Source organism: Equus asinus, chromosome 3 (assembly GCF_041296235.1).
Source record: "Equus asinus isolate D_3611 breed Donkey chromosome 3, EquAss-T2T_v2, whole genome shotgun sequence".
Lineage (NCBI taxonomy): Eukaryota > Metazoa > Chordata > Mammalia > Perissodactyla > Equidae > Equus > Equus asinus.
In genome coordinates this window covers 160,072,306-160,082,506 of record NC_091792.1, presented here as the reverse complement: position 1 = coordinate 160,082,506, position 10,201 = coordinate 160,072,306, and the positions used below count along the sequence as shown (strand labels likewise).

General features: G+C 54.6%; 1 protein-coding gene across 1 annotated transcript in view; it reads right to left on the bottom strand.

Moving 5' to 3' along the window:
* Window positions 1–1,168: 1,168 nt before the first annotated feature.
* The window catches only part of TNIP2 (TNFAIP3 interacting protein 2), a 32,824-nt gene continuing 23,791 nt past the window's right edge, over window positions 1,169–10,201 (bottom strand). Inside the window, exons 2-6 of the mRNA XM_044767945.2 lie at window positions 7,393–7,680; window positions 5,173–5,262; window positions 4,425–4,691; window positions 4,092–4,211; window positions 1,169–2,034 (exon numbers count right to left, since the gene is read on the bottom strand). Coding sequence (XP_044623880.2) covers window positions 1,789–2,034; window positions 4,092–4,211; window positions 4,425–4,691; window positions 5,173–5,262; window positions 7,393–7,680 — 1,011 coding nt within the window. The 3' untranslated portion in view covers window positions 1,169–1,788. The remainder of the gene's footprint in view (window positions 2,035–4,091; window positions 4,212–4,424; window positions 4,692–5,172; window positions 5,263–7,392; window positions 7,681–10,201) is intronic.

Below are 10,201 nucleotides of genomic sequence, written 5' to 3'. Positions count from 1 at the left end.
AGGCAGGTGAATTATTGGTTGGTTGCTGGAACTTGTATTTTAGAGAAAGGCTGCTCAATTTTATCCTAGGACGTCAACCTTACTTCTAAGATGTGGCCCTCTTAGGGTTTCAAAGGAAAATCCTGAGGTGTTTACCAGCCCCTCTAACCTTGAAGGACTCAAATTCAAAACTCCGTTACCCTGAAGTGGACAGCTGTGGAAATCTCGGCTCAGCTTTTTCCGCCTCCAGCTGTTCTCTCCCTGGGACACTCGGAGTCTCGTTCTAAACATGCACAGTTTGGAGGTCAGCCAAGGATTTACGGGTTCCTCCCCGTGTGGCCCCCTTTGCTCTGGGCTGTCCCCATCCTCTATGTCTAGTGCTCAGGTCCGTGAGACGGAGGCGCTCTGCTGGTGGTGTTCTACCCACCCCATGGCACAGAGACTGGAAATCCCACAGAGGGGACACCTGAACTACCGCTTGAGGAGGACTGAACCCAAGACAAAGGGTCAGAGAGTGCTCCAGGCAAGAGGGGCAGCATGTGCACCAACGTCAACCCTTCACATTGCTAAGAGCAGCCACTTCACACGGAGAAGACAGACTGTGCGAAGTGGGTCCAGGAGCCAGATGGCCTGGGCTCAAATCCCAGCTTTGTCACTTAGCCACCATGTGACCCTCTGTGCCTCATCTTCATCATCTGTGTTGAAGATGACAGTAATACTTACTTACTTACCTCCTAGAATTGTTGCGAGGGTTAAACGAGCTAACCATGGCAGACACTTAACAGAATGCCCCAGGCTTCCTAGAAACAGCACACAGCTCCCCTCTGGCCTGGTCACTCCTGTTGTCCTGACGCAGTGACAGGCCCATGCAGGCAGTCCTTGCTCGGCGTGGTTCTAATTTGCTCTCAGCAGGTCCCTGCTTTCTCCCACCTCGTTGCCAGCCCTCTACTTCACATCCTGGGCCAGGGCTGAAACAGGCCAATGGCAGAACGCTGGGCTGCTGCCCAGTGATGCCACCCCTGACAGGCAGGCCCGGCTGGACTCCCACCAACACCTCTTCTTGGTGCCCTGTTTGTCTGCAGGTGGCAAACAGGAGAAGTGTTTCTCTTCACCAGCTGGTCTAACTCCTGCCCAATTGAAAATACCATGGGTCCCTGCACCCCAGGCCCAACATGCATTCTCAGAAGAGTCACTGTAGCAAGTGCATTTATTATAAAAATAACTAAATGTGAAATAAATTGTGCTTTAACTTCTGGATACATGACAAACACTATTGCAATGCAACATAGTTCAGTGCAGACACATGGCTCTGTGCTGAGACAGGCCCCCAGATGAAATGTGCAGCTGCAGTGCTCAGTTCTACAAACCTCCTGGTCCACAGGGAGAGGCACCTTACTCTACAGAATGAGGTGGGGCTTCCACCCTGGGGACCCCACAAGTGGTTCCTGTGGGCAGCACCTCTTTCCAGCAAGCTGCAGCATCCCCAGGTGCAGGCTGGTCAGGGCTGTCATGTTGACCCGTAAGTATTCCCACACTAGATTGCTCCCGGCCTTGGCCCAACAGCCTGGGGCTCCAAACTGCATACCAGAAGCAAAGCTGGGCCCTCCTGTGTGCAGATGCTCTCAACCCCCATTTCTGCCTCCAGCCCTGCTGGAAGTTCCCTCTGTCCTGTTAAGGATGCCCCCAGCCTGTTCTGGGGGCCAGGATCAAGGGGGATCTCAGTGTTACATGCTGAAAGCACCCCCTCTGTCCCCCAGGGCCAGGCTCCCTCAGAAGCCACGCGGGCACAGGCGGTCCCAGCCTCGGGGCTCACTGGCAGCACTCAGCCACATGCCTGAAGAGCTCCTCGCCCTGCTCGTCACTGAAGCACTGTAGGCAGTGAGGACACTGAAGGTCCCCCTGGCCTCTCTGGGTTGCTCCGGGGCGTTCCAGCCACTGGGATCCAGTCCCAGGCCTCCGGTCACTGGGCACCACAAGCTGCAAAGCATTGGCTTCTAAGTCCTTGGGTATTCTGCTCCCAGGGTGAATCCGGCAGGAGCCTGGGTCTCGGGAGTCCTGGAAAAAAAGCAAGGGTCCATTTACATGGGCTGCACCCGACGCTACAAAGTCAGGTCTCGGGCTCCAGCAACTAAAGACACTTCTGTTCCTGAGTGGGACTTGCACCCCTCACCTTGCTTCCTGCTGTGGCCCAGAGCCCAGACGAGGAATGAACAACTGAAGAGACCACACAGATGCTCTCTGGGCGCTCATGAAGGAAGAGGCCCAAGTGGACTGTAGCAGCCCACCCCCAGCGGAAGGGCCGAGTGGACCCTCAGCCCCCGACAACCTGCCCCAGCGCCTCTGCGTGGAGAGGCTGTGGCAGAGCTCAGTGTGGAGAGCCGACCAAACTGTATCCCAGCCCCACTCTGCACCTCCTCTGTGGGGCCTCCAGCGGCAGCAAGGGATGCCCCTGGCACAGCCTGGCACAAGTGCCCCAGACGTCAGTCAGGAAGCACTGGGGCCTGCAGCGCCCATCACTACTTGTTTGGGAACTTCATCCCCATTGGCCTTGGTGCCTCTTCCTCACATCTGAGTTTGGGTTTTCCGCAGGGAGCCTACAGCGCACCCACACCTTCAGCACCACTCTCCCTTGGTATGTCACCCAGGGCCTGAGCAACAGAAAGTGCTCCCACTGCTTGAGGGACCACAGGCGGCAGCTGAAAGGGACACAGAGGCCACTTAACATAAACACCTCAGTGCCCCCCAGGCCTGGAACTGGCTGTGGTCACTCCTCTGGCCCTGAGTCATTCAGATGCTGCCTGGGAACATCCTCACGACTGCATCGTTAACTACCTTTCAATCCAGGATCACACACTTTCTTGCAGTCACAGAGACCAGAAAGCCCACCAGCAAAACCAAATCCCAGAAAACCGGCATACACAGCCGTGAAGGGTGCCCCATCCCTGCCCGGGGACACAATGGAGGAACCCCAACCATGGCCTGCAGTCCCAGGGCCTTAGGAGTTCCAGAAATCCATGATGGATGCCAAGAAGGCTGCTGGGGCTGGAGGGACAGTGGGCAGGTCCTAGCAGGGCTGGTGAGGCCCTCTGGCACCTCCTTGTCAGCCTGCAGACTTGGGGGGACACAGGCCCCACCGTGGTCCCCAGCCACTTCACCCATGAGTAGGAAAGGCTGGCTGTGTCCAGGCCCACTGCTGTGGACTCGGTCCAAGGGCATGGAAGTAAGGGTGTCCTCCACGACTCCCCTGTATCCCTCATGCAGGGGGGTGGCAGAAGCCACCAATTAGGCCTCTTGGCCACACAGGATGGGGGGCAATGTGGGCAGCTCCCACTGCCCCCAGGCCAACCAAGAGGGACAGCTCTGAGGTCAGCTCAGCGTCCCTGCTCGTCCTGGGTGTGTCGATGCCCAAGGGCTATCCAGTCCAGGTCAGAACGGAAGTTCTTTGAGGGGGGCTCAGGGTTTATTCCAGGGCAGAAGGTATTAAGGTATTAAAGTACTCGCTGAGTGGCTAAGAAACAAAGGTCTCCCAGGATTTCTGCAGAGCACCGAGCCAATCCAGGAAGGAGAACGGAAGAGGCCTTTGGGTGCCATGGTGAGAAACCACATCAGCTATGACTCATGCCAGGAGCAGCCCCCATCATGGGGATAGCACTGAGCCCAGAGGGGTTGCAGGGCCCACTGGCCTGCAAGGCCGGTCTCCACGCACAGGGGCTGCGAGCTAAGAGACGTCACTAGACACCTGGGGCCTCAGAGTCCACATCTGTATGGTGGAGTAACTGGGGTTCCCGCCTCACGGCAAGAAGGGGACATGGATGAAAGAAGCTCCCACTAAGGAGCCCAGGCCCTGGACGTGCTCTCTGGGTGCATGACAGCGAGCAGAGAAGGCAGGACAGGCCCTGAGGATGGCCACCTCTGCTGTCACCATGCCAACCTCCTCTACAAACACACACAGTACAAATGGAAGGTTTCTGCCATGCCCCAGACCAGGCAAGGCGGCCCGCAGGATCGCGGAAATCAGGGTCTTGGCAGACGCAGAGGGGCTTGAAATTCATGAAAAGAAAAACGACAGAGACGCTGAGCCTAGACAAGAAGAGAAGAGCCCCTCGCCCTACCTGTCTCCAGGAGGCCTGGTGCTGCAGGGACGCCACCTTTTCCTCGAGTTCGTGAATCCTGCTTTGAGCCCGTTCCCGATCTGCCCTTTCTGATGTGAAGTCATCCTTGTAAGCGAGAATCTGAAAGGAGACCAGACACTCAGCTGTCACAACGACACCGTCGTGCCATTTCTGCTCAAGGAAGGAGACAGTCCCCGCCCAGTTCCTCCCACGCGCCCCATGACCACCGCCTGCCCAGTGCTGCCCTCCCAGTGCCACCAAGCCCCCAGCTCAGCCTGCCCTGGGACCACAGGCGGCTGTCACCAGGGCTCCCCAGAGCCCGAGGGCGGACACCTGCTGCTCCAGCATCTGCACCCGCTCCAGCGCCGCGTCCCGGGCCCTTCTCACAGCCGCCAGCTCCTGCCTCACTTCTGCACAATCGTTCATTTTCTCCTCCACCTGTCTGTTGAGCCGGGAAATCTCCTTCCTCATCAACTCGGGAGGGGAGGATCTCTCGGGCTCGATGGGGGACTGCAGCCCCCTCAGCTGTGCGTGGAGCCCCCTCACGTACTCATCCCTGCTGGCGTCATAGCGCTGCCACTTGGCGTTGAGGTCTTCTACCTGAGGAGATGAAGCCAGAAAGCTCACGGTGAAGGCGGCTGGGAGATCTGCTCTCAAGCCGACGCGGCCCTCTGAGGCCATTGATTAGCAGTTATTAGCTGCGTGAGTTTCCCTTCAATGGAAGTTGCCTCACTTTGCTCTGTGCAGAGCAGACACTGAGACCACCACACAAACCTGAGACACGAGATGATGGCCACAAGCAACCATCTTAAACTGAGTGGACTTGGGGCAGTTTTCCTGCCTTAAAAGCTGTACTTGAGAGTAATTCTTGAACCTTCTTCACTGACATGTGAACTAACTTGAGGGGATGGAGAATGAATACGTCCTTTTAGGCAAGAAGGTTGGGTCTCTGGGGACTCTGTGTATCAGTGAAAGGGGCCTGAGGGTTGGGGCAACCCCTGGGCATGGCCAAGGGAAGGTCCCTCACTTACAGCTCGTAAGGGGGACAGTTCTTCTTGAATGAAATGTTACAGATACTCACATGAGTCACCTTCTGTTTTAACAGTCGATTTTCTTCCTGTAACTTCTCAATAACAGCCTGGACAGAGGCATCCCCGCCTGTACACTCTGGCTGCATAAGAAAAGGACAGAGAGCGACACCAAATCACCAAACGTGACTGGCATGTGCGGCATGAGTGAAGGAAGCCAGACCTGAAGACTGAAGATGGTCATCACATCCCACAAGGCAGCAGACGGCAGCTACCATTCAATAGAGAAGCGAAGCAGAGACAAGAAAGGACTCACCACCACGGGAAGGTCGGGGGACGGCTCACCCGCGCCCCGCCCAGGCCGAGCCCCTGCTGGGGCCAGGCCACATTCTCATCACCGGAGATTTTCCACCATCACCGGAGTCAGGAGGGCAGGAAGCTTAATGCTGTCGTACACCAGAGAATGCTCCAGCCCGGGGCCACAGAGCCACCAGGGGCAGGCCTGGCCGTGGACCTGGCTCACCTCCCTCTGAGCCCACAACACTGTCAGGTCCGCAGACAATCAAGGTCAAGCTCAGTGATTCCGTCTACGGCAATTTGACCCATGCCTCATGCAGAGTCAGGGGATGCACGCCTAGAAGCCACATCCGAAACCAACCCTAACAACGGGGGGCAGAGCTGACCGAAAAGTGTTCATAAAAAGTCCATCTGAATCCTAGAAACTCAGTGCATTTAACAGTACTGCAGGCTGTATATTGGTGGTATTATTTTTGAGAATTCCCCTCAAATGACAAAGGAAGTGCATGTCCTAACCCAGTAGGCACTGGGAAGCCCCGGGTGACTCAGCTGAGTTCAAGGCTGAGAAGTGACGCTGATTTAGAGACTGCAAAGAGCCGCCTGCCTCCCATCACTGGCTCCACGCCCACCCCAGGCAGACCATCATAAGTGGCTACTTTCAAATCCCCAGAGGGAAATGACACAGTGACTCAAAATCAGATGAGAATACCCGCCTCTGCCCGACAGCACTGTTCTTTTGGTTTCTGAAATAAACTTGTGTTCTTTCTGAGCTTCCCTTTTCGTGGAATCCACCCAACTGAGACAGGCGTTCTAGATTGAGGTTCTCCCCAGGATGGGCTCTCCAGTGAAGCTGCTGCTAAGGAGTTGGGTGGCCCGTCCACCCCAGAGCGCGTTTCTGCAGCCTCAGAGGACTGCCTGGAAAGGGCCTGAGTGAGAGGCCCTGCGCGAGGCAGCGAGTCAAGTGCGGCCCCAGCCTGGCCCAGCACGTAACCTGGGCCAGGTGTGCACTGCGTGCCTTTTCCCTGTCTGCCCCTCGTGGACAGGCTGGGTCAGGTGGAAGAGATGGGCAAGGAAGGCAGCTCTCCCTGCTCCTCCTCCTGACAACCCCCCAGAGTCCCCTAGTTTCCTGGGTATGCCACCCTCCCGACTCTACCCTTATGGGATTCCTGATGCAGAGACCCCCACTGTCTCTCCTCCCACACCAGCTCGTACACAGAGCCACAGCCCACATCCTACCTGTTATGGAGGCACACCTGCTACCTGGCCCACTGGCCCCTGGCCCTGCCCTCCACAGCGCCTGGCAGGGTCACAGTTTCGAGCAGGTGGAGGGGCTCTACATCCTCACTTTGCTGGTGAGAGGGCTGGAGCCCCAGGGACGACCGGGTCTCCTAGTGGTATTAGACCATGCTGCTAGTGTGAACGTGCCCAAAAGCCAGCTTCAGAGCTGGCAGCTCCAGCTCTGCAGGAGACCCACAGCTGGGCACACCAGCACGGAGCCCACAGAAGGCTGGCACTCACAGTCCTGGCAGTTTGGGGCCTGGCCCCTGCACATGTGGCATTTGAAGGCGCTGCCCCTCACCTCACTCTGTGCAGTTTCCTAGTCTGCCCAACAGTGTGCCAGCACTTACTCAGGGCAACCCCCCCAGCCCCAGCTCTGCCTTCTCGTCCTCAGCTAAGGCTGATGAGACCAAAGTGCTGGATTCCCACCTGGGCACAGGATCGGCCTCAGGCCCTGGTGGAGTGGGCTGGTGGAGTGGGCTACCCTGCTTTCCGGCTGCATTTTGCATGTTCCCCCATTCTAGAAGAAACCCATGGATGGGTGGGCTTTGCCCCAATAGGTGACTCTCAGCTACTGAGAAGAGAAGTGGGCTCTGGGTGCCCCAATCCCCATGACTGCCAAGGGATCCAGAGGTCTGCAGGTGATGCCTCCTGCCCTACCTGGGTCTTCACCACGACCTGCCTACACCACGGCCTACCTCAGGGCATTTCTCCCCTGCATTCCCCTGTGCGCGCTGCCGTTCATCCAGACACTTGGCCAGATGCTGGCACATGTGGGCAGTGGCCGCCAGAGTCCTCCGCAGCTGATGGGTCTCGTCGGCCAAGGAGCGGCACAGAACGTCGCTCGCAGCCCGGGCCCGCTCCTTCTCCGCCACGCTCCTCCGCAGCAGGGCAACTTCCTTCTCTCGCTCGTGCTCCGGCTGGCTCATCAGCTGCTGTGTCTCTCTCTCTTTCTCTTCCAGTTGTTCAGAAAGTCTCTCGATTTCCTAAGTGGAAAATTTTAAAGCATAGTTTATTTGATTAAAAGAAGCAATGTCAGAAACAAATGTTCATAAAGCAAAAGAAAATCCAGCACAGATACCCCATCACTAGATAACAAACACATGCATTCGAGGTCAGTTTTTGAACTAATAATTAACTTTGGAGTTTTTAGCCTATAATGTTCTACCTGAAACTTCATGTAAAACTCTATTTTCATGAGCAAGTTCATAATTTCAGATTTTACATCATCAAATTACCAAGTGTGGCAATTCCAAACACTTCTTGATAGGAAGGGTAGAAACTCCACTGCAGTGGGTAGCCCCCAAAAGGTATGCCCATGTCCTAATCCTTGCTACTTGGGACTGTGACTTTATTTAGAAATAGGGTCTTTGCAGATGTAATTAGTTCAGCTACAAAGTCATACTGGATTAGGATGGATTAGTGTCCTTATATGATGAGGGAAATTTGGACACAGATGGACACAGAGAAGTCCCTGTGAAGACCGAGGCAGAGCCTGGAATGATGCATGTAGGACGCCGGAGCCACCAGAAGCTGGAAGAAGCAACGAAAGATCCTGCCCCAGAGCCTCGGCCACAGCGTGGCCCTGCTGACAGCCTGATTTCTAGCTCCCGGCCTCTAGACTATGAGAGATTAAATCTCTGTTGTCTTAAAGCCACCCAGTTTATGGTACTGTGTTACAGCAGCTCTAGAAAACTAATACATCCAACTCCAATTACTTCTTTAAAAGAAAAAAGTCCTTAAAATTTCAAGCTGCCTTATACCAGGCCTTAGTTTTGTGCTTTCCCATTTTCAAAGGGATCTCCTCAGTGCATGAGTGGGGTGGAGCAGAGTGAACCTATCCATCCTCCCAATGGGAAAACAGCTTCAGAAAAGTCAGGGACGAGCCTGGGCTTCCCCCAGGAGGAAGTGGCAGGAGAAGGAGATGGCCTCTGCTCAGCACGAGCTCCTGCTCACCTCCTGCATGCATGTGAGGAGGACCAGGAACCTAGAACCTTCTCACCACAGGAATGAAATACTGTGCCATATTAAACTAAGGGAAGCCTGAATTATTATTCTCTTAACTGCTTTAAAACAAAAACAAAAATGTGCACGGTTACAAAAAAACAATCATACAGAAGGAAATAAAATGAAAATTTAAATTGTTTCTCTCACCGGCTCCCCTGACCCCAGCTTCACTCCCCAGAAGCAACCACTAGTCATTATTTGGGCACATATCTTGCCAGAACATTTCTAAGCATCTATAACACATGCATTTTTACACAAATGGATCCTACAACAATACTGTTCACCTTGTTTTTTTCCTCCTCAGTAATAAACCTTATTCCACAGCAGAACAGAGAGAACTGCCTCATTCTTTTTTTTTTTTTTTTTTTGAGGAAGATTAGCTGTGAGCTAACTACTGCCAATCCTCCTCTTTTTGCTGAGGAAGGCTGGCCCTGAGCCAACATCTGTGCCCATCTTCCTCTACTTTATACGTGGGACACCTACCACAGCATGGCTTGCCAAGCGGTGCCATGTCCGCCCCCGGGATCCGAACCAGCAATCCCGGGGCCAACGAGATCGACAAAGCAGAACGTACGAACTTAACTGCTGCACCACTGGGCCGGCCCCCATGCCTCGTTCTTTCTAACCACAGCCTAGAACTCCACAATAGATTCCAGATCCACTGAACTGATGGACATGCAGCTACTTCCTTGTACTAAACGCCCAGAAGTCGCATGGTGGGATCGTTTGAAGACTTGGGTTAAGAAATAATTGGTGGAACTCAGGAACACAGACACTGGATCCCACCCCGGCTCCCTGGACACACACCCACATCCATGAGGCAAGGGCTGCTCCCCAAATTCCCCCATCCAGACACCCCGGGGGACAAGCCCAGCATGTGACTGTATCACTCTAACCAGGTGACCCAGAAAGCATTCTGGAAATCTTGCCCTCTCTCTCTCTCACTCATGGAATTTTGAGGAGTGCTCTCTTTCCCACTTTCCTTGGACTTTGCTCTAGAAGTGAAGAGAAAAAGAGGAAGGAAGAAAAACTCCAGTTAAGATGATCGGTTTGGCTCTCTTAGCAAAGGCCTAGAGGAAGAGGCTGTTCTAAATCTTCATTCCACGACAAGGACTGACAAGAGGGAAGAGCAGAGGCTTTAGGAAGACAGTGAGGTGACGCGAGAGCAGGAGGGGAAGAAATGAGGTCAGACCCTGGCAGGTGGGAAACGTCCAACACCAAGGTGCAGAAGAATTAAGACTGGTGACAATGCATGTGACAAAGTGTAAAAGAGGACACCTCACTGGGATGAGCTTGTAAACTGGGATGTTTGCCCAAAGGCGTTTGGCACCTGCATTCCATCATCCATCACATCTCACTGCCCACCTACTTTGCAGACATCAGACATCTCGGGGCACCTCTGCGGCCCAGCAAGTGAGATCCACTCTTGAGAGGCCATTATTTCCATTTCTCTGCTTTAAGGCCCTGATGACCTCACCCGAGTCCAGGCCTTTCTGGACT